This window comes from Oncorhynchus tshawytscha, linkage group LG04 (assembly GCF_018296145.1).
Source record: "Oncorhynchus tshawytscha isolate Ot180627B linkage group LG04, Otsh_v2.0, whole genome shotgun sequence".
NCBI lineage: Eukaryota > Metazoa > Chordata > Actinopteri > Salmoniformes > Salmonidae > Oncorhynchus > Oncorhynchus tshawytscha.
Window position 1 is genome coordinate 7,051,816 of NC_056432.1, and position 23,824 is coordinate 7,075,639.

Genomic DNA, 23,824 nt, shown 5'->3' on the forward strand with positions numbered 1-23,824 from the left:
TATAGATAAAAAGTATCGGTGGTCATCAACCTTTCCAAATAAACACAAAAAGTTGGAAATCGCAAATTCAACAATGAGTGGTTTGGAAGGAATCAGTGGCTAACTGCAAGCTTAACAAATCAATCACTAGCCTGCTGTTCAACATGACTCCTGCTGCATTCAAAACAACTGGAAACTCAGAACTGGGAAATCTTAGACTTCAGTGAGTTCAAGACAACTGGGAACTCTGACTGGGAAAACAGGTTTTGAACGGCCATCCAACTCAGAACTCCAAGTCGGGAACTTGGGCCTCTTTCTTGTGATCTGACCTGAAGATCACTGACGTCATGATTCAACCTTGTTTTTTTACAAGTTCCCAGTTGTTTTGAAGCACCATAAATCCAGAGAATTACAGACTTTGATGACAAGGTTTAATGTCCTGTATACTGCTCTATAAATGATGTAATACGCCAGGGAGATATGTATACTGTAGCGAAGAAAGTAATACTAAGTGTATGTTGTGTAGTAAGCTGTTAGGAGCCCATGTGCCTCACCCTAATAATGTTGTCACTTTCCCCTCTCATAACTTAGCCTACTGCACTGACTTGATTGTGCACATGTAGACTATAGCCTGTTTTAGAGAAATGTAATCATCAAATATTGTAAGAGCTTTCATTGTCTGCTTATATGCAGTTATGACTTGGTGTACAGGGAGAATACTGTAAGAATGGCCCATGTTCAAAATTCTGTCGCTGTACATTTCAAAAGTGCTGAACAAATGGTTATATCGACAACGTCCATCCTAGCTCTCTCATTGTCTTAATCTAAATTACAGATATGCTGTAGTTCACTCGTTGTCCCCTTGTGCCATAGTTTGTACATCTCAAGTGTCAGTAGAAACCACATTTGTTGAAGCAAGTCAGCCATATCAGCTATGTTTTTAAAAGGATCCCAGTTCCTCCATGTGTGACTGGAACAAATGCCCACCTGAAGTTGGTGACCTCTTCCTCAAACATCTGGAGCAGCACTCGCTGCAGGTATCGTAAATGCCTATTTTGCCACCGAGTTTCATTTAATTTGTAGCAGTTTGACTTGTTTAGGAAAATACTTGTTAATGGGCATTTAAACCCAGTGTACTTTTCCCACCTGAACAATGGTTATTTGCTTGTTTTTCTGTTTGTGGTGTTTGATTATTCTCCATGTGGTTTGTTGTTTTCCACTCATGTTTCATCTGTTTGGTTGGACTGGGACTTTACGCTCCCTTGTGTGTGTGGCGTGACCGTCTCTCTGGTTTTGTGGGAATATTAAAGATCCACATCTTTTGAACTACCCTGCTCTCTGCGCCTGACTCCTGCACTCACTACTTATTGAAGCCGTGACACCATGGTGCTGTAAAGAAACATCTGCTGTTGGGACAGCTTTATGTCGACCCTAACAGTTTGTGGGCACCGTTTGTTAAAGTTATAGTGCAATTAATGTATTGTTTAGTGTTGTGTTGTGTAGTGGCTTTGCTGGCATTCATCTAACACATTTTGGGGGAGTTTTCCCCACCAAGATGTACATGCTGTAATCACCACTGGGTGGGTGAATTATAACACACCAACCCTGTTACCTATAGATAGACAGTCTAGAAATGTTTAAACTATTTACATGTGTTTGGTCAGCTTGCATTCCATTCCCCCCTGTCACATGGGGATCTATGGTTGATTCTAGATGAAATAGTCAACTCTGTTACAGTCAACCTTGTCACTTTATTTGGCACTTAATAGGCACTTGCTATAGTATGTATTTGTTACTTTTGAGATGGGAAAACATGTTTTTAATTAAGTTGAACATGTGCTATTTATGACAGAATATTAGAATTAGGTGAAATAAAAGTTACACTCCCCGAAAGGTACTCAATTGGTGGAATGACCCAAGTACTGAATTGGAGGTGGGAGGGCTAACGATGCATCTACTGTTGCTCTCTCCTCAGACTCTTAGAGAAGCTATTTCAATCTAATATTTCTCCTATGGTCTAAAATAGATGTGTATAGAGGACTCCTCTCTAATATAACATGTCACACATTGTATCAAACTGATGGAATGTTAGGTGTCTCATTGAAAGTCTAACATCTACCATGACTACTGGATGTTTCAATTCTAATAAATAACAAAACAATCCACACCGTAACAACAAATGTAAATGCTTTTTTAATAAACTTTGCTAACAAAAATGACATCATCAAACATCACTGGCCTGACTTGAGCAGCTCTGCCCGGGGATGGAGCCAGCAACTTAGCTGCTACCGGTCCGGTCCAGGCTACCTGCAGACCTCCTCCCAGACCTCCTTTTCAGCACCTCCCCTTAACAGGAGAGGTGGTGGAAATGATCAGAGTTGCATTCAACTTGAATAAAGATGAGAAACTCTGGTCTGTGGAGCCACTGGTCTGAGGGGAGGACTTCTGTTGAAACCATTTCCATTTTTGGGATATTTTCTAGGACTGTAGAGGTGGTGATCAGAGATGAATTTAACTAGGATACAGATGAGAGTCTCTGTTCTTGGGAGGAGGGTCACTGACCTTCGATGGTTTGTTGCCTGATAAAGAGGATACTTGCTGGCTTGAGGAGACTATAATGTTTTGAGGAGGAAATGTGGCTTGATGACTTAAAGAGGAGGAGGAATTATTGGGCGACACTTTTAATTACCAACGTAACCTCAGTGGAACTGTGGCTTCATCGAGTTCCAGCTCTAGGCAGACAGCACATCAGGAAGGCTGTAAGACATCACAGAGACAGGTAAGTATCTATATATTTACATGTGTGTTGCATGTACACTAAACCCTCACATTTGGATAATGTCACTTTTTAAAGTGATGACATGTATATTAACAGTGTAAAACATGAATAGATGTTTAAACATTCTTTACCTCATCCTAATTCTCTTCCAGATGCTTGGCTTTTTCTTGTTCTTGGAGGTTGGCTCTGATGTTTCAGCCTCTTCTGGAGCTTCTAGCTGCTGGCTGTCTGGCCCCCCCTGATGGTTCTCTGAACTCCCCTCCTGGTTCTCTGCCCATGCCTGTTGCCTCCTTGGCCCCTCCTGCTGGCCATCTCCAGATGCAACAGGCTCTTGGCTTACTTGTTGGCCTGTCGCCCACCCCGGCAATTCCTGACCTTGGTTGTAGTCGTGGCTGTGTTGGGTGGTTGGACACCGGGTGATGTACTGGGTGCTGAACTTCTGGATTTGCTCATCAGCCTCCAGATTAATCTGCTCCAGGTACTTTTCCTTCATCTTCTCCCTCTCCTCCTTCAGTTTTTGATGAGTGTGTTTTTTAAGCAGCGACTGCACTCTCCACTGCTTATTGAAATCCTCCAACTTCTTCCTTCTCTCCTCAGCCTTCAGCAGCTCCTTCCTCTTCTCCCTCTCTCTCTCTGCCCGGGTCATGGTTAGCCTTATGGGTCCAGGGATGACTGGAAGGGGAGAAGAAGTAGAGTTCTCATTCAACTTAGTGGATCTGGTGTCAACTTAAATGTAATGGACACAGGGAATTAGGAATAGAAAACCCAGTTGGATCTCAATGATTCTTTACTCTTCTCATTTGAGCATGGCATGGAATTTGTTAATAAATGTAAATAATTCCCATCCCGAATTGACCTGACCCAAAGTTTAACATGAGTCCCAAATGGCACCTATTCTTTGTAAAGTGCCAGGGCCGGCCCTAGGCATATGCGATTGCTTAGGGCCCCATGGCAACTAGGGGCCCCCTGACCCCCCCAAAACCTTTTTTGGTCAAATTACCCAGGGGCCTTGAACTACAGTGAGCCCCCATTAATTTTGTTAGTCAATTTCATTCAGATATTATCTTAACATGCCATAAGTCATGGGAAAATGTGTAGAATTGAAGGAAATAGATTTCAAAATGGCTAATTCTTCTCTCCACCCCATGGGAAAATGTGTAGAATTGCAGCAAACTTGCTTAAAAAATGCAATATATTCTCTACGCCCCGTTGCAAAGTGTATATTGGGAGGAAATGTAGTCAAAAACCTGAACAAAATGTTTCTTAGGGCCTCATAAGGCTATGATGCACTACTTTAGACCAGGGTCATTGAGATCCAGTTGAGTTTTCCATTCTAAATTCCCTGTGTACATTACATTTAAGTTGATACCAGATCAGCTTGACCATTTTGGACAGTAGTTTTATATTGAAACAATGATGCAACATGATGACTGGTGTGGAACGTATGTGTGTAGAGGAGACTACAGAGGATGATGCCATAAGTAGAGGGAAAACAGGTCTTACCTATGTGGACGATCTTATCGCCCTCCTCAGCTTCTCTCTGACAGGTTCTCTCTATCTTTTTGAGGTTCCTCTTCTCCCACTTCTTGTTTACCCAGCCCACAGCTCTCCTTCGGATACTTTTATCAGGTGGGAGAATGTCCTCCTTGTCATCTTCCTTCTCCTCCTCCTCTTCAGTGTCCTCTAAGTCACCCCTCTTGTACTCAAGGATCTCCCTTCTTTCCTCTTCCGCCATCTCCTCTTTTTTTCTTTACCTCTAAAATCTTCTCTCTCTCTCTGATTAAAGCTAAATGGCCTTCAATGGCTCTCTTTCTCTGCTCCTCTCTCTCTTCCTCTCTCTGCCTCTCCTCCTCTCTTAGTCTCAACATTTCTTTCTGTCTAGCCATTTCAATCTCTTGTTTTCTATCCTGCTCCTCTTGTTGTCTTGCCCTCTCCTGTTTTCTTTCCATCTCCAGCTGTCTTTCCTCCTTCTCCCTCCTGATTTGTTGTCCTCTTTCTATGTGTTCTCGTTCCCCTTCAACACTTCTAACCTCCTCTCTTTACGCCTATTGAAGACTTCCCGTGCTTTTGCTTTAACATTAACTACTACATGTTTCTTCATGCTTACTTCCTTTCCTCTCTCTTCTCTTTCCCTGTACTCTTCCTCTGCTTCCTTAATCACTTCCTGCTTTTCTTCCATCTCTCTCTCCTGTTCTATCTCCAGTTCATTCTGTCCCTCAATTTCCCCCAAAATATTTTTCTGCCCCTCCTTTCTTCTTCCTGCTTCCTCCCTTTCTCTCATAATCATATTTTCTCTCTCCATCTCTTTCTGTTGCTGATCTCTTAATTCCATCTCTCTCTGATTCTCATTGTCTTTCTCCCTTTCTTTCTCCTTCTCCTTTTGTTTCTGTCTCTCCTCTTGTTGTTGTCGTCTCTGTATCTCTTCTATCTCTCTCTGTCTCTTGTTCTCCCTCTCTCTTAACTCCTTCTCCATGTCAATTTGCTTCTGTTTCCATATATCTTCTTCTTGATCTCTCTCAAACATTATCTTTCTCTCTCCTCTTGTTGTTGTCGTCTTTCTTTCTCTCCCATCTCTCTCTGTCTCTCTTCTTCTCTTTCCATCATTTTCTTCTCTTTCCATTCTCTGTCTTCTGATCTCTCTCTGTCTCTCTCTCCCTCTCTCTTTCTTCCTCTTCCATCTCTATTTGCTTCTGTTTACATCTTTCTTCTTCATCTCTCTTTCAATCTCTCTCTGTCTCTCTTTTCTCTTCTTCTCTTTCCATCATTTTTTCTGTCTCTTCTCCATTCTCTGTCTCTCTTTCTCCTTCTCTTTCTTCCTCTTCTTCTATTTGCTGATCTCTCTCTCTTCTCTCTTTTCTCCTCTCTCTTTCTTCCTCTTCCATCTCTATTTGCTTCTGTTTACATCTTTTTCTTCAATCTCTCTTTCAATCTCTCTCTGTCTCTCTTTCTCCCTCTCTCGATTTTCCTCTTCCATCTCTATTTTCTTCTGTTTACATCTTTCTTCTTCAATCTCTCTTTCAATCTCTCTCTGTCTCTCTTTCTCCCTCTCTCTTTCTTCCTCTTCCATCTCTATTTGCTTCTGTTTACATCTTTCTTCTTCAATCTCTCTCTGTCTCTCTTCTTCTCTTTCCATAATTTTCTGTCTCTTCTCCATTCTCTGTCTTCTGATCTGTCTCTGTCTCTCTTTCTCCCTCTCTCTTTCCTTCTCTTCCATCTCTATGTGCTTCTGTTTGCGTCTCTCCTCTTCTTCTTCTCTCTCCATCTCCTTCTTCTTCTCATCTTCTTGTTGTCTCTGTTTTGGTGTTTTCTCCATTCTCTTTCTTTCTACCTCTTTCTGTTTGTTGTGCTCACCCTCCATCTTCTCCTCCATGTCCATTTGGTTCTGTTTCCATTTATATTTGTCTGTTTCCATATTTTCTAATTCTATCTGCTGTTCCTTGATTTTCTTGAAGACTTCCTCCAATTCAGACGTCTTTTTGTCATTGATGAGGTCTGTCTCCATCTCCATCTCTCTCTCCACTCTATTTTTCATCTCCTCTTCACTTCGTCTCCAATCATTTTCTCTCTCTCGGTCTCTATCAAATGTTCTCTCTGGTTCAGTCTCGTCTTTCAATCTAATCTCTTCTTTCATTCTCACAACCTCTCTGTCTAACACTAGTACATTTTGGTTAACCTGTTTCACTCTCTCATTCTGTCTTCTAAACGCTTCTTTCGCTCTTTCAAATTTGATTTTGTATTGAATCTGTTTTGTTGTCATATCTTCTTTCAGTCTCTCAACCTCTCTCTCTAACTCTTTTACCTTTTTGTTAACCAGTTTGACTTTCTCATTCTCTCCAATACGCACGTCTCTTTCTCTTTCAAATATGATTTCCTTCTCAATCTCTTTCAATCTCTCAATCTCTCGTTCTAACGCTTTTATCGTTTCTTCTGCCTGTTCCACTTTCTTCTTCATTTCTTGACTTTCCAATTCTGCTTTTTCTCCCTTTCCATCTCCCTTTCTCTCTCTTTTTCCCTCTCTCTTTCCCTCTCTCTTCCTGTCTCAATGGGTTTGTTGTTCCAGGCCAGTCTTGGTCGCTGATCCTCCATGACTTTCTGCCATAGCCTCAATCTCTCAATCTCTTGCTTCATTTTAAAAGGTGAAATTAGTGCTAATCTATGACCAAGACATACTTTCAAAGGATTTGCAGAGAATGATACACAGAAATACAACCTAGAGCTAGGTAATTGAATCAAACACTGGACAACATCAATAGCAGGGTCATTTTGATCAATTCATCTGGACAATTCATTGTCAATTAATGTATTGACATGGTTTGAAAACATTATGAGATATTTTATGGTATCAATGTCCACAATGTGTACAAATACAAACACACAACCTTGTTGCCCATTCAGTTAGGGGTTTGAGAAATTCCTGTTACAATTTGTGTGATGTTACAACAATGTTGCATCTGATGTTTATGCTTGTAGAAATGACTCCTACAAATGATGTTTCACTAATGCAACTATTTACAACCTGCACAGATACAGTTATCAACAACAACAACAGTAATGACGTTAATAAGGAAGTGGATATTCAACCGGCAGAAGAAAGGCATAGGGGTTGAGATAAATGAAGGTTAGGTTCAGGACCTAGGGTTGGGTTAAGGTAAAGGTTAGGTATAGTTTCAGTGAGGTTAAGGTAAGGGTTAAGGAAAGGAAAGGAATAAAAGTTAACATTGGGTTAGCGTACCGCTGTCTGCCACTATTCATTTTCAGCTGGGTAAATATACACTGCCTTTTAATAATAACAATGACATGTCTTACGTGGGCCAGTTGTAGGTCCACCATCAGTAGATCCAGCAGTTGTTTGAGTCTGTGGATCTCCTGCATTTTTCTCTGGTGCTCCATTGCTTCTGTGGCTCTCTCTGCTTCTCTCTGTCTCTCTGCTTCTCTCTGTCTCTCTGCTTCTCTCTGTCTCTCTGCTTCTCTCTGTCTCTCTGCTGCTCTCTGTCTCTCTGCTTCTCTCTGTCTCTCTGCTTCTCTCTGTCTCTCTGCTTCTCTTCTCTCTCTCTGCATCTCTCTGGCACTCTGCCTCCCTCTGGCTCTCTGCACTCTGCCTCCCTCTGGCTCTCTGCCTCCCTCTGGCTCTCTGCCTCCCTCAGTCTCAGGATCTCAGCCTTCCACTCTGTCATTGTACCCCTTTCTACTCTTCTTCTCCTCCTTTCATCTTTTAAAAGGGCTCTTAGATTGTCTGACTCAGACTGTAATTGTTCAATGATCTTGTCCTTCTCCGTTCCACCATTCCTCTTCTTCTTTTCCTCCTCCCAGAGACACACTTGAAGTCTGTCCATCTCCTTCTTCTGGTTTCGGATCGTTCGATCCTTCCCCTCAACTCAAGCATGTGGGCTTCCTTCTCTGTACAGGTCTTCTTCTCTTCTCTCAGGAAGTGAACCTCCATCTCTGCCTGCTTGTAGCTGGGAGCAAAGGAATGTCAACACATTATTTAGGAAGTGAACTCAGACAATTTATTACAATATTAAAATAATAATTCAACTTCTGCTCAATTTAACTGTCTTTAATAACACAAATCACACAACTGTGAGTTACAGTACGTGAATGTGATGAGTTGACTGTCCATGATGGCCAGAGGTGGGTAATGTGTCACTCTGGTCCAGGGCGTTACGTACAGCTTGCAGACACTGAGCCTTCCTTCAGCAAGCCGCACATAATGCCCTGGACCAGAGCTAGGTTATGTGATGAATGACTTACAGACTGTTCCACATGATAGGAGGGGGTAAGAAGACAGTCCCAGTAGGAGACGGAGATCGTCCAGAAGAAGAAGAGGTGTCCATCTCCTCAGTGACTGCAGGAAAGGTCTACAAGTTTTATTTCTGGAAAATAAAGAGATGCCTTCGTTCAGCAACAATGTGTGTTTCTATGTTTCTGTCACTAGATGGTGGCATTGTACACGTTTACTCACCAGGTCAGTGAATTCAGAAACAGTCTTCAGAGTTGAGTCCTCCAGCTCTAGCCTACAACCCATCATGCATCAGCACAACTAATATAATAATACCTCATCACAACTTCATAATCACAGTACACCTGAATTGTGTTCACAAAGTGTTTCAGGGTAGGAGTGCTGATCTAGGATCAGGTCGCCTCCTGTCCATCAAAACATTCAGTTTGATTTAAAAGACAAAACTGATAATTGATCAGCACTCCTTCTATGAGACTTTATGAAAATGAGCCTTTGTGAAATAACCTTTCTGGCATATGCTGGCTAGACAGTACACAGACAATTCAGATAGTCCGACAGACAGACAGAAGAGTAGATACAGATGGAGTGATTGATAGCAACAGAAATAACAAAGCTAATAAATAATTGCATTTTATAAGGCTAGTATATAATGTCAGAAAGAAAAAATATATTAACGTTCACCTTCACATGTTTTATCTTACCATGACAGAATTATAGTCTAAGTAGGCTAGCGGATGGTTAATGTATTGTAAACTTTTGTAAATATTTGACTCACCTCAAATCACACGTGTCAAACCTCAGTTTTAGTGTTGAACCGAATAATATCCGGCATTAACTTTCTCTGTTCTGGAGCTGTATTGTTGCGTCATTTGGAACGCTTGAGCGTCATAATCCAAACATCTCTGAAACTGGAAACACTTGTTTCCCTCACCAGCTTTAAGCACTAGCTGTCAGAGCAGCTCACAGATAACTGCACCTGTACACAGTCCATCTATAATTTAGCCCAAACAACTACCCTTTCCCCTACTGTATTTATTTATTTAGCTCCTTTGCACCCCATTTATATTTATATTTCTACTTAGCACATTCATCCACTAAAAATCTAAAATTCCAGTGTTTTACATGCTATATTGTATTTACTTCGCCACTTTGGCCTTTTTTGCCTTTACCTCCCGTATCTCACCTCATTTGCTCACATTGTATATAGACGTATTTTTCTACTGTATTATTGACTGTATGTTTGTTTTACTCCAGGTGTAACTCTGTGTTGTTGAATGTGTCGAACTGCTTTGCTTTATCTTGGCCAGGTCGCAGTTGTAAAAGGGAACTTGTTCTCAACTTGCCTACCTGGTTCAATAAAGATTAAATAAAATAACCGGTTCACCGCGCCTGCTTGATTGACAGCTAGGGGTTCTCCTGCGCATCAGTGTCCAAAAGTCGATAATGTTTAGCCACTCATAATTGATAAAGACATTTATAACTATTTTCACTTGACTTTTATTTCGTGTATTTTTGCCTGAGGTTATTTGGTAGTCTATGTTGTGTGATTTGTCTTTGTATGGGCCTAAAGTTCAATTAAATAAATCCTCGTGGACCAGATTGACCCACTCTCCCCACTATTTATTGTTTCTGCAGTGAGGATTCACCCCTTTAGATAATGATGTTGTAATTTATCTCCAGAAAAACGTTGTTCTGAGCTCAACAAGCAGTAGTAGCAGTATGCAAATCATAGAGCCAGATGAATGGCTCTTTCACCGATGCAATTCGGTTCCCGAGGTTCAACAAAAAGATCCGTTCAAAAAGAGCCGTTCGTTCGTGAACGACACATCACCACTCTGTTGTTCTCCACCATTTCGTATCGTGAGCTGGAGGAGCGTTCGTCCAACTTCTCATCCAAGTAAATGGCAGCGGCGCATCATCCATCCGCTGAACTCCCAAGGGACTGGGAGGATAGTTCACGATGCAACAAGCGGGGAGGACATTCATTGAAACGCAATGACTGTTTTTAAATTCTTGAGGGACTCTTGCTCCAGGGGAAATCTCAGCAGTGATGTCTCTGCTGTGCGTCAGAGGTGGGATCTTTTCCTTCTTCACTGTGCTTATTATACTGTACATATCGGTCACATTAATGACAATGCACTCAGGAAAGTTGTCTGTAGGCTATTGGGGAGATGCGCATAGCCCGTTGAGTTGTCACGTTCCAGTCCAAACATGACCTGGGATGTGAGAAGGGAGCTATTCTATAACACATGTAGATGACATGTTGTCTTTATATGTAGATTATATTTGGGTTTTATATTTCATATTTGATTGATGATTAGGCCTATGACTTTTGATTCCACTTTGGCTACCTTGCACCATATTGTCCTTTCTTGCTATATCTTAAACTTTATGCCCTTGTGCAGATCTTCTCTCTAAACAATATTCATGATAGTTTGAATGAGTTGAGTAAACTACACTGTTGTTAGCTTCTCAGTCTGTACTGTACTGTCCCTGGAAGACTCTCTACATAGTTCACCTAGATCCAGTCCACTTTGTACCACTGGTCAACTAATCATCCAAACCTCTGATAAGTGAATCAGGTGTGCTGGTGGTGGAATACATGATATGAGCTGGTTAGGGGGAGGACAGGTTTGAGAAGGGAAAGACTAAATGGACTTTTCTGACCAACATCCCATTGACAGCCCATCTGACCAAAACCTAAAACGGACCCTAACCTTAACCCTAACATTAACCAAACCCTTAAGCCTTAAAGGTAGTCTCATCATGGGTGTGATTCCTTAGTTTCTCCCTGTATGTCCAGTAAACCTTCATGGGTGTGATTCATGGGTGTGATTCAGACTGTAGTTTCTCCCTGTGTGTCCAGTAAACCTCCTCTCATCATGGGTGTGATTCAGACTGTAGTTTCTCCCTGTGTGTCCAGTAAACCTCCTCTCATCATGGGTGTGATTCAGACTGTAGTTTCTCCCTGTGTGTCCAGTAAACCTCCTCTCATCATGGGTGTGATTCAGACTGTAGTTTCTCCCTGTGTGTCCAGTAAACCTCCTCTCATCATGGGTGTGATTCAGACTGTAGTTTCTCCCTGTGTGTCCAGTAAACCTCCTCTCATCATGGGTGTGATTCAGACTGTAGTTTCTCCCTGTGTGTCCAGTAAACCTCCTCTCATCATGGGTGTGATTCAACCTGAAGCTGGAGAGGCCAGTAGCAACCAGCCCGACCACTTTATTACTAGTTGGGGATGGATAGTATCTCTAGAGGTTCAGTAGGGCATTTCCATATAAAAGGATTGTCTATTAGGTATTTGTTGTGAAATTGTTAGATATTACTTGTTAGATAATACTGCACTGTCGGAACTAGAAGCACAAGCATTTCGCTGGACTCGCAATAACATCTATTAACCATGTGTTGTGACCAATAAAATTAGATTTTGATTTAAGCACCAATTATGACATTCATAGGAGCATGTGTAATTGGGTGTCAAATTTAACCTAAGAGTGTATATTTTTGGTAAATGTAATTCTAGATACATTTTTCAACCAGTGAAGGCTTTGATTTCTGCGTCAACAGATGGAAAAGGGATCTTAGAAAACATCACCAGAAAAAGTCTAAAGAGGTCCAATATCAGAACTACATAAAACCAGAATCATGTTGACAAAGACCCCTGACTACTATTATCAACACTTACATTTGGGTTTGTAGAAATCGTTTTGGTAATATTGTCTTGTGCCTTGTAATTCCGTTACCAAAACCCCACATAACTTCAAGATATTTTCCCATTTGTCTTTGTGAGGAGGGGGGATAATGGAAGTTCACAGAAGTAATGGTGGAGCTAACAATTAGTTCTAGTGATTTTTCTGATATATATTTTGTTTGTGAATTATTAAGTGATTAAAACTCATAATTCCGTTACCAAATTATACTATACTAGCGTATACGTCCAACTTAAATGGTTTGTCAAAGTTGGGAGCGTCAAGCACTGGGGCACTAACAAGTAGTGCTTTGGCTGAATCTAAATGTAATGGCAGATTTCCTCCTCTTCGTCAGAGGTGTTGCAGGGATCGGGCCAAAACGCAGTGTGGTAAGTGTCCATGTTTTAATAGAATAAACTGAACATGACACAATATAAAATAACAAAGTGAATATTAATGAAACAGTCCCGTGTGGCACAAAGACTGACACAGGAAACAAACACCCACAAAACAACAGTGAAACCCAGGCTACCTAAATATGGTTCTCAATCAGGGACAACGATAAACAGCTGCCTCTGATTGAGAACCATATCAGGCCAAACATAGAAATAGAAAAACATAGAAAAACACACAGACTGCCCACCCCAACTCACACCCTGACCATACTAAATAAAGTCAAAACAAAGGAAAATAAAGGTCAGAACGTGACAGTACCTACACCCCCCAAAGGTGCAGACTCCGGCCGCAAAACCTGAACCTATAGGGGAGGGTCAAAAAGGTTTGGTGCGCACGTGGACCCCACTTCACCAAAGTTCTGGTCGCACCTTCACCGCCCTACAGCCTCTTTCCAGCCAAAGCGGAGGAGTCACGCCAGCAGAAATATAGATGAAATTAATCACTAACCTTTGACTGATCTTCATCAGATGGCACTCATAGGACTTCACGCTCCCACCCAAAACACATACTGCGTCCACCTCCAACTTGACCAGGTTTGTCAAATAAAGACAAAACAAAGGCAAACAAAGTAGTGCTTTGAACGTGACATCAAAAGCATAGTTACATTCCTGGGACCACTTAAATGGTACTTTGGGACTAAGCAGAGATGTAAGGGGAACTACCGTCGAAAAATTCTTACAGAACGTACGATAGTACCCTACCATCCCCAGGAATCTGCACAACTGGTGTCAAGTCGTGAGAGCAGGAAAAGCAACAATTGCTTCCACTTTGCCAGTTATTTGGCACACTTGACCTCGTCCCACCTGCTTCCCCAAGTAAGCCACAGTAGCCTTCCCAAACTCACACTTGGCCAAATTGGGGGTTAAAGAAGCATTCTTTAGTTGAAGCATTCTCCAACTGCTGAAACACCCTTTTCAAGGTGGCAAGATGATCAGACCAAGTAAACAAATGTATCACCACATTGTCAATTTAAACAGTCCAATCTGGCACATCCACAAACACAATGTTAACTAGGCGCTGAAAAGTAGCAGGTGCATTACACATTCCAAAGGGCATCACAGTATATTGTATGAAGTTATCAGGCGTAACGAAAGCCGAGATGTCAGAAGCTCGAGAGTTCAGAGGCGCCTGCCAATAACCTTTTAGCAAATCTAACTTACTAACGTAAGCAGCAGAGCCAATTCTATCAATGCAGTCATCAAAGTGAGGTAGAGGAAAATAATCAGATGTTGTAACGAATTTACACGACGATAGTCCGTACATAAGCGGGACGTACCGTCAGGCTCAGGAACAAGAATACATGGGGAACAACAGGAGCTGTTACTGGGTTTTCACATGTCATTCTGTAATAAATAAGCTACTTCACTTTTCATTACCTCCCTTTTCTTATTGTTTTTTATTTATTATTTCACCTGGTAGGCTAGTTGAGAACACCTTTATTTAACCAGGTAGGCTAGTTGAGAACACCTTTATTTAACCAGGTAGGCTTTGAGAACACCTTTATTTAACCAGGTAGGCAGTTGAGAACACCTTTATTTAACCAGGTAGGCTAGTTGAGAACACCTTTATTTAACCAGGTAGGCTAGTTGAGAACACCTTTATTTAACCAGGTAGGCTAGTTGAGAACACCTTTATTTAACCAGGTAGGCTAGTTAACCATTTAACCAGGTAGGCTAGTTGAGAACACCTTTATTTAACCAGGTAGGCTAGTTAGAACACCTTTATTTTAGGCTAGTTGAGAACACCTTTATTTAACCAGGTAGGCTAGTTGAGAACACCTTTATTTTAACCAGGTAGGCTAGTTGAGAACACCTTTATTTAACCAGGTAGGCTAGTTGAGAACACCTTTATTTAACCAGGTTAGTTGAGAACACCTTTATTTAACCAGGTAGGCTAGTTGAGAACACCTTTATTTAACCAGGTAGGCCAGTTGAGAACACCTTTATTTAACCAGGTAGGCTAGTTGAGAACACCTTTATTTAACCAGGTAGGCTAGTTGAGAACACCTTTATTTAACCAGGTAGGCCTTTATTTAACCAGGTAGGCTAGTTGAGAACACCTTTATTTAACCAGGTAGGCTAGTTGAGAACACCTTTATTTAACCAGGTAGGCTAGTTGAGAACAAGTTCTCATTTACAACTGCGACCTGGCCAAGAATAAAGCAAAGCAGTGCGACACAAACAACAACGCAGAGTTACACATGGAGTAAACAAGCGTACAGTCAATAACACAATAGAAAAAAAGGAAGTCTATATACAGTGTGTGCAAATAGCTTGAGGAGGTAAGGCAATAAATAGGTCATAGTAGAGAAGTAATTACAATGTATCAGATTAACACTGGAGTGATAAATGAGCAGATGATAATGTGCAAGTAGAGATACTGGTGTGCAAAAGAGTAGAAAAGTAAATAAAACAATATGGGGATGAGGTAGGTAGATTGGGTGGGCTATTTACAGATGGACTATGTGCGTTAACCCGGTACGGATGCTGACGAATAGGAGCAGCGTTCCCCACATCCACATCATGTTCCAAGATGGACGTGCTACTTGGAACGTCCTGAAACACATTGAGAAAACTATTTATCAACAGGATAAGATCATTAGTTTGATTTGTTCTCCACATGTTCCATTTGAGAGGGTAACTTGTTGTGTTCACACTGCTGTAACGTATGGAGTAACTCCAACCCGTCCTCCTTATCCTCCTCTAGGTCCCAGCCAGGCTTCAGCACCACCGCAGACACACTGGAGACGGGCTGGACCGGCTTACCTGAGGAGCTGTCTGGAGAGTCACGCATATAATACCCTTTCAGCATGTTAACATGACACACGGGCAGAACACCTACCATCTGGGGTCTGGATCACATAACTGGTGCCACTGAGTTTCTATTCCACTGCAACTGAATTGGCTACAATGGGAAATCAGAATAGTCACAAACCACTACTGGGTTACTTGGTACTGTCCTCCCTTCCACTGCATATTGTTCAGCTCATAACTACTTTCTTTCTTTTCTCTGGTGGTCAAACCAATACTGTTTAAACAGTCTGATTCTAGACAATCTCCCTCTCGCTCTCTGTCTCTCTCTAACTCTCTCTGTTGATTCAGTCTGTCTTTATAGAGTCACTCTGACCAGACTGACTAATTTGGGTTTTCTTCAGACACTATAATTGATTAACCGTATATCTCAGGAGTCATATTGAGTTGGTTTAAGCCTCAGTGGTCACACTGCACATGATTCAGAGTCAAGCTTACTGATTCAGAATCAAACTGACTGATTCAGGATCTCTGTTAACACTAGAACCACTGGGCCTCATGACACCCCCCCATCAAGCTGATGAGCAGTCATTTTGACTGCAACATTCTAACAGTGTAATACATTTCATATATGCTGTCACAAAAATAATCACATGGTTGTGTTTATGAAAGCCATGGGTAAAATTAAAATACCATTTTTATTTGATTTCAAATAACACAACAGCATTTTCATTGGTTTATGTTCCTGTCGTCTACAGGTCAAAATTAAACACCACTTAAAACACCACAATGAAGTGTTCAATCAATTGTATTCATGGAGTGCCTTTGTTACGACTATAAAACAGAAAGCATTTGTGTTGGAACACAGTAAGAGCTTCTTTTTATAACGACAAAATAAATAAAATACCCCAACCACCAAGACGTGAGATCAAATGATGAAAATATTGGTAGAACAAACATTATTATCATCGCCAAGTAGCCTTGATAAATAGTGAATTTCAGCACAAAACAATAATGCCATTATAATTAATGTAAGTGTTGATATGACGGCAGTCAAAAATAGTCAATTAATATCAGCTTGTGTGTATCTTCACACAATGGCATCAGTTGGATTTCATTTAGCTGTTATCCCTTGTCCTAACAGTTAACTCAATTTCTGTAACTTTCAAGTCCTTGACACCCGTTGACATATGTTACACGCCTCGGACTGGGATGTGGTCAGCAGATAATAAACCTGAATTAACAGGGTAAAATGATGAGACGGAGAAACGTTACTAGTGTTCAGTAGTAGGAATTCTCCAAGATATATTAAAAACTGTTCTCTCTTGTTCATCTTTTTGGTTTCAAAAACAAGTATCCATTACAACTCTATTGTTGCATTACATCTCCACATTTCATACTCCAGTATCAAAATAAATAAAAGGTCTGAGGTTAAAATACTATCACCACACATCTACACAATCACATTATATATAACTCACTGTACTATCAGTGTCAATTTGGAAAAAGCTATACATTACTGGAGGCCTGTGCTAAACGGTGCTACAACCATTATATTCTAAACTACTAACATGTAAGCTATCAGACCGAGATAAACTAGCCTAGAGCTAGCTAGTGCTTAGCCAAGCTAAATTTGGTTAGCATCAAGTTAGCAAACTGTTAAATGCTATTTTTGTAGAAATATTAACACATTTTATCATGACATCACATATTTGCAAATATTACCTGAACTAAACTGAGTCTTTGTTAGAAAATAAAACAAATAGGATCTAAAACGGTGTTGAAAAGAAGTACAGAAATTTCAGACGCCATCTTGATCCCTTCTCTTACATGTAAACCATTAGCAACCTAGCCAGCCTCCATCACTTACAATGGGGAAAATACCAACCAGTTTATCACTCTGTTAAAACTCCCTTCAATTGCCTTGAAACGTGACCAAACTCATGGACTATGTAGTTAACCATGTTACCTCAATATGCTGAGAGTCATATTGCACTTTTGCACATTACGTAACTTGATTAATAGGATCAAATGATGAGACGGAGAAACGTTATTCGCTTTCAGTGGTAGGCATTCTCCAAGATTGAAGAAGAAACCTCTAAGACCTCACGATCTCACTAACGCCCCCATTGACATCACAGCTCCCCTAGCAGCAGTAATCATATACATTACTTTAAATGCAAATACCTGGGAGGCCTAGAAAATGATACAAGGGATGGCTCCATCAGATAACAAATGAAATAAAACATAAAGAATATGACCATACATATTTGTATGAGGCACATCTACACATGGCATATGCTTGGGTGCCACCTTGACATCTCTGATCTGCTTGCCTCAGTGGTGGAAAAAGTACTATATAGTCATACTTGAGTAAAAGTAAAGATCCCTTAATAGAGAATGACCCAAGTAAAAGTGAGAGTCACCCAGTGAAATACTACTTGAGTAAAAGTCTAAAAGTACTTGGTTTTAAATATACTGAAGTATCAAAAGTAAATGGAATATCTTAAATGTACTTTAGTATCAAAGGTAAAAGTACAAGTGTAAACCATTTCAAATTCCTTATATTAACACACCAGACGGCACAATTTTATTTTTTTAAATGTATTTGCTGATACACTCAGATATAATTTACAAACAAAGCATTTGTGTTTAGTGAGTCCGCCAGATCAGAGGCAGTGCTAAAAGTGTTTCATATGATTTCAGATCATCTTACTAACTGTTATGTCTGCGATCCCCGTACAGGGATCAACATCAGGGGAAATTTCAGAGTGACAACTAAAACTACAACTTCGTAACATTAAACATTCTTGAAAATGCAAGTGTCTTACACCCTTCAAAAGATTCGAATCTTGGTAATCAAACTACGTTTTCCAATTTAAAATAGCTATTACAGAGAACAAATCCCATGCTTTTGTTTGAGAAGAGCAATCAACAACAGAAACATTTTCCACCATGACAGTTTTTACACATTCACATCTGAAGGTAAAATTATGACTTACTTTCTGATATCTTGCTCTTATTTCTCTTCCTGAGGGTCCCAGTGATCAAATGAAGTGCCGTTTTCTTTGATAAAATCCATTTTTATAGCCTAAATCTAAATCATTTTGTAAACCGTTTGTGCCGTGAATTCCATCTTTATCAATTTGTTACGGAGCATTCAACGTGATTACACACCGTAAACAATCGTTTATCTAGTCATGGTTGGTTTCAGTGCATTCCTCTGGATGTTTATCTAGTCATGGTTGGTTTCAGTGCATTCCTCTGGATGTTTATCTAGTCATGGTTGGTTTCAGTGCATTCCTCTGGATGTTTATCTAGTCATGGTTGGTTTCAGTGCATTCCTCTGGATGTTTATCTAGTCATGGTTGGTTTCAGTGCATTCCTCTGGATGTTTATCTAGTCATGGTTGGTTTCAGTGCATTCCTCTGGATGTTTATCTAGTCATGGTTGGTTTCAGTGCATTCCTCTGGATGTTTATCTAGTCATGGTTGGTTTCAGTGCATTCCTCTGGATGTTTATCTAGTCATGGTTGGTTTCAGTGCATTCCTCTGGATGTTTATCTAGTCATGGTTGGTTTCAGTGCATTCCTCTGGATGTTTATCTAGTCATGGTTGGTTTCAGTGCATTCCTCTGGATGTTTATCTGGATGTTTAGTCATGGTTGGTTTCAGTGCATTCCTCTGGATGTTTATCTAGTCATGGTTGGTTTCAGTGCATTCCTCTGGATGTTTATCTAGTCATGGTTGGTTTCAGTGCATTCCTCTGGATGTTTATCTAGTCATGGTTGGTTTCAGTGCATTCCTCTGGATGTTTATCTAGTCATGGTTGGTTTCAGTGCATTCCTCTGGATTTTTTTCTAGTCATGGTTGGTTTCAGTGCATTCCTCTGGATGTTTATCTAGTCATGGTTGGTTTCAGTGCATTCCTCTGGATGTTTATCTAGTCATGGTTGGTTTCAGTGCATTCCTCTGGATGTTTATCTAGTCATGGTGGGTTTCAGTGCATTCCTCTGGATGTTTATCTAGTCATGGTTGGTTTCAGTGCATTCCTCTGGATGTTTATCTAGTCATGGTTGGTTTCAGTGCATTCCTCTGGATGTTTATCTAGTCATGGTTGGTTTCAGTGCATTCCTCTGGATGTTTATCTAGTCATGGTTGGTTTCAGTGCATTCCTCTGGATGTTTATCTAGTCATGGTTGGTTTCAGTGCATTCCTCTGGATGTTTATCTAGTCATGGTTGGTTTCAGTGCATTCCTCTGGATGTTTATCTAGTCATGGTTGGTTTCAGTGCATTCCTCTGGATGTTTATCTAGTCATGGTTGGTTTCAGTGCATTCCTCTGGATGTTTATCTAGTCATGGTTGGTTTCAGTGCATTCCTCTGGATGTTTATCTAGTCATGGTTGGTTTCAGTGCATTCCTCTGGATGTTTATCTAGTCATGGTTGGTTTCAGTGCATTCCTCTGGATGTTTATCTAGTCATGGTTGGTTTCAGTGCATTCCTCTGGATGTTTATCTAGTCATGGTTGGTTTCAGTGCATTCCTCTGGATGTTTATCTAGTCATGGTTGGTTTCAGTGCATTCCTCTGGATGTTTATCTCTGGATGTTTATCTATCATCATGGTTGGTTTCAGTGCATTCCTCTGGATGTTTATCTAGTCATGGTTGGTTTCAGTGCATTCCTCTGGATGTTTATCTAGTCATGGTTGGTTTCAGTGCATTCCTCTGGATGTTTATCTAGTCATGGTTGGTTTCAGTGCATTCCTCTGGATGTTTATCTAGTCATGGTTGGTTTCATGGTGCATTCCTCTGGATGTTTATCTAGTCATGGTTGGTTTCAGTGCATTCCTCTGGATGTTTATCTAGTCATGGTTGGTTTCAGTGCATTCCTCTGGATGTTTATCTAGTCATGGTTGGTTTCAGTGCATTCCTCTGGATGTTTATCTAGTCATGGTTGGTTTCAGTGCATTCCTCTGGATGTTTATCTAGTCATGGTTGGTTTCAGTGCATTCCTCTGGATGTTTTTATCTAGTCATGTTTATCTAGTCATGGTTGGTTTCAGTGCATTCCTCTGGATGTTTATCTAGTCATGGTTGGTTTCAGTGCATTCCTCTGGATGTTTATCTAGTCATGGTTGGTTTCAGTGCATTCCTCTGGATGTTTATCTAGTCATGGTTGGTTTCAGTGCATTCCTCTGGATGTTTATCTAGTCATGGTTGGTTTCAGTGCATTCCTCTGGATGTTTATCTAGTCATGGTTGGTTTCAGTGCATTCCTCTGGATGTTTATTTCATGGTTGGTTTCTAGTCATGGTGGTTGGTTTCAGTGCATTCCTCTGGATGTTTATCTAGTCATGGTTGGTTTCAGTGCATTCCTCTGGATGTTTATCTAGTCATGGTTGGTTTCAGTGCATTCCTCTGGATGTTTATCTAGTCATGGTGGGTTTCAGTGCATTCCTCTGGATGTTTATCTAGTCATGGTTGGTTTCAGTGCATTCCTCTGGATGTTTATCTAGTCATGGTTGGTTTCAGTGCATTCCTCTGGATGTTTATCTAGTCATGGTTGGTTTCAGTGCATTCCTCTGGATGTTTATCTAGTCATGGTTGGTTTCAGTGCATTCCTCTGGATGTTTATCTAGTCATGGTTGGTTTCAGTGCATTCCTCTGGATGTTTATCTAGTCATGGTTGGTTTCAGTGCATTCCTCTGGATGTTTATCTAGTCATGGTTGGTTTCAGTGCATTCCTCTGGATGTTTATCTAGTCATGGTTGGTTTCAGTGCATTCCTCTGGATGTTTATCTAGTCATGGTTGGTTTCAGTGCATTCCTCTGGATGTTTATCTAGTCATGGTTGGTTTCAGTGCATTCCTCTGGATGTTTATCTAGTCATGGTTGGTTTCAGTGCATTCCTCTGGATGTTTATCTAGTCATGGTTGGTTTCAGTGCATTCCTCTGGATGTTTATCTAGTCATGGTTGGTTTCAGTGCATTCCTCTGGATGTTTATCTAGTCATGGTTGGTTTCAGTGCATTCCTCTGGATGTTTATCTAGTCATGGTTGGTTTCAGTGCATTCCTCTGGATGTTTATCTAGTCATGGTTGGTTTCAGTGCATTCCTCTGGATGTTTATCTAGTCATGGTTGGTTTCAGTGCATTCCTCTGGATGTTTATCTAGTCATGGTTGGTTTCAGTGCATTCCTCTGGATGTTTATCTAGTCATGGTTGGTTTGGTCTGGTTAGTCATGGTTGGCAGTGCATTCCTCTGGATGTTTATCTAGTCATGGTTGGTTTCAGTGCATTCCTCTGATGTTTATTAGTCATGGTTGGTTTCAGTGCATTCCTCTGGATGTTTATCTAGTCATGGTTGGTTTCAGTGCATTCCTCTGGATGTTTATCTAGTCATGGTTGGTTTCAGTGCATTCCTCTGGATGTTTATCTAGTCATGGTTGGTTTCAGTGCATTCCTCTGGATGTTTATCTAGTCATGGTTGGTTTCAGTGCATTCCTCTGGATGTTTATCTAGTCATGGTTGGTTTCAGTGCATTCCTCTGGATGTTTATCTAGTCATGGTTGGTTTCAGTGCATTCCTCTGGATGTTTATCTAGTCATGGTTGGTTTCAGTGCATTCCTCTGGATGTTTATCTAGTCATGGTTGGTTTCAGTGCATTCCTCTGGATGTTTATCTAGTCATGGTTGGTTTCAGTGCATTCCTCTGGATGTTTATCTAGTCATGGTTGGTTTGGCATTCCTCTGATGTTTTCTAGTCAGTGCATTCCTCTGGATGTTTATCTAGTCATGGTTGGTTTCAGTGCATTCCTCTGGATGTTTATCTAGTCATGGTTGGTTTCAGTGCATTCCTCTGGATGTTTATCTAGTCATGGTTGGTTTGTGCATTCCTCTGATGTTTATCTAGTCATGGTTGGTTTCAGTGCATTCCTCTGGATGTTTATCTAGTCATGGTTGGTTTCAGTGCATTCCTCTGGATGTTTATCTAGTCATGGTTGGTTTCAGTGCATTCCTCTGGATGTTTGCAACACTGCCAAACGTCATTGCATTTTTTTTTGCGGGGAGTATTGACCAAAGTGAACTGATTTGAAGACAATGAGCAATGACTACCTTACGCACCAATAATTTTAGCGAAGCACTGATCTTCTTGAAATCTAGCTGGGTAGATAGCCAATGAGCTGAGGTAAACGCCAGTATGTAATGGTTTTGGGTTGGACCACAATTCCTTGTTTGTAATCGCATGCGCAGGGAACTCCATTCTCGCCCTGACGATTAGAGGAGTTGCTGTAAGGCTTTTAACGCGCAGCTGTAGTTGCAACGATTTCATTGAAGATATCATGGCGAATAAATCAGGTCAAACGAAGTCAAAGTCTAAAGTGAAAGTGAAAAAGTGAAAGTGAGACAGATTTCTTTTTGAGGAATCTTGGAGTGTTATGATTCAAACGAACTGAGGAGCTGTTTCTGCAAGGACGGGACGTACTTCTGGACGGGTAAGTGCTAATGCCGTTTTATGAAATATAAATATAAATATATATAATATATTATATATCTGAACAAAATTGCAATTAAATGTCTGGTTTGTTTTGTGTGTGTGTGTGTGTGTGTTGGTTTGTTTGGGTGTGTGTGTGTGTGTGTGTGTTGTTTGTTTGTTTGTGTGTGTGTGTGTTGGTTTGTTTGGGTGTATATGTGTGTGTGTGTGTGTATATATATATATACAACAATGGCCGGAGTTGAATGGAACAGCACTTCACCTTAGTGACTGTTCCCTCTGCTCTATACCATACATATCTGTTTATTTTATGTGATGATAAAAGGCTCATACAATACAAATATTTTTTTTTAATGTTTTCTTTCACAGTGATAGCGACTCCGACTGGGAGCCCCGGTGCCAAGCTGCCCGCTCTACCTGTGCCCCCAGTGGTGTTCATATGCCACAGTTCATTACTGCAGGCATGACTGTGCCTCAGGGCCAAAAGGGCACAGCATGAAGGCGTCGTTGTGTTCTGTGTCGCATGAAATGCACCACTTGTTCAGTTTGCCTCTGCTTTACATCAGAAAGAGACTGCTATGGGACATGGCACAGGCAGCAAAATATTGTGACGAGGACTTCCAAGGGGTGTACAGTTTTTTTTTTAAATATTTTTTTAAACATTTTTTTTGTGTGTGTGTGTGTTAGAATTGCTTTTTGATATGTTGTATATAGTTATTTGCACTGCTGTATATAGTTATAGGTCATTTCACCAATTCGGCCACTTGGGTACATTTGGGCAACTTGTGTGGGACACCTGGGTGACTTCATGCTAAATGTCATGTAGCTCACCCATTCCTGAAGTTATCAGTCTGAAACTTTGCACACCTACAGTTGCCCTCTTGTGTTATCCATCAAAATGATCTCCAGCATCCTATCTGACTGTGTGGCTGTTCTAGTACATG

The 23,824-nt window shown here is 40.8% G+C and overlaps 1 protein-coding gene and 1 long non-coding RNA gene across 2 annotated transcripts; both read right to left on the reverse strand.

Annotated features, from left to right (window-relative positions):
• Positions 1-2,190: 2,190 nt before the first annotated feature.
• Positions 2,191-4,493, reverse strand: LOC121846405 (cilia- and flagella-associated protein 251-like). The gene is made up of 3 exons (XM_042321253.1): positions 4,262-4,493; positions 2,890-3,430; positions 2,191-2,736 (listed from the first exon to the last, which is right to left on the reverse strand). Exons 1-3 carry the CDS (start codon positions 4,491-4,493, stop codon positions 2,712-2,714), a joined length of 798 nt encoding a protein of 265 aa, XP_042177187.1. The 3' UTR covers positions 2,191-2,711.
• A 3,631-nt stretch (positions 4,494-8,124) lies between these two features.
• On the reverse strand, positions 8,125-8,793 carry LOC112249639. The gene is made up of 3 exons (XR_006083186.1): positions 8,721-8,793; positions 8,510-8,631; positions 8,125-8,214 (listed from the first exon to the last, which is right to left on the reverse strand). It is a non-coding gene; the product is annotated as an uncharacterized LOC112249639 (long non-coding RNA).
• Between the last annotated feature and the right edge of the window lie 15,031 nt (positions 8,794-23,824).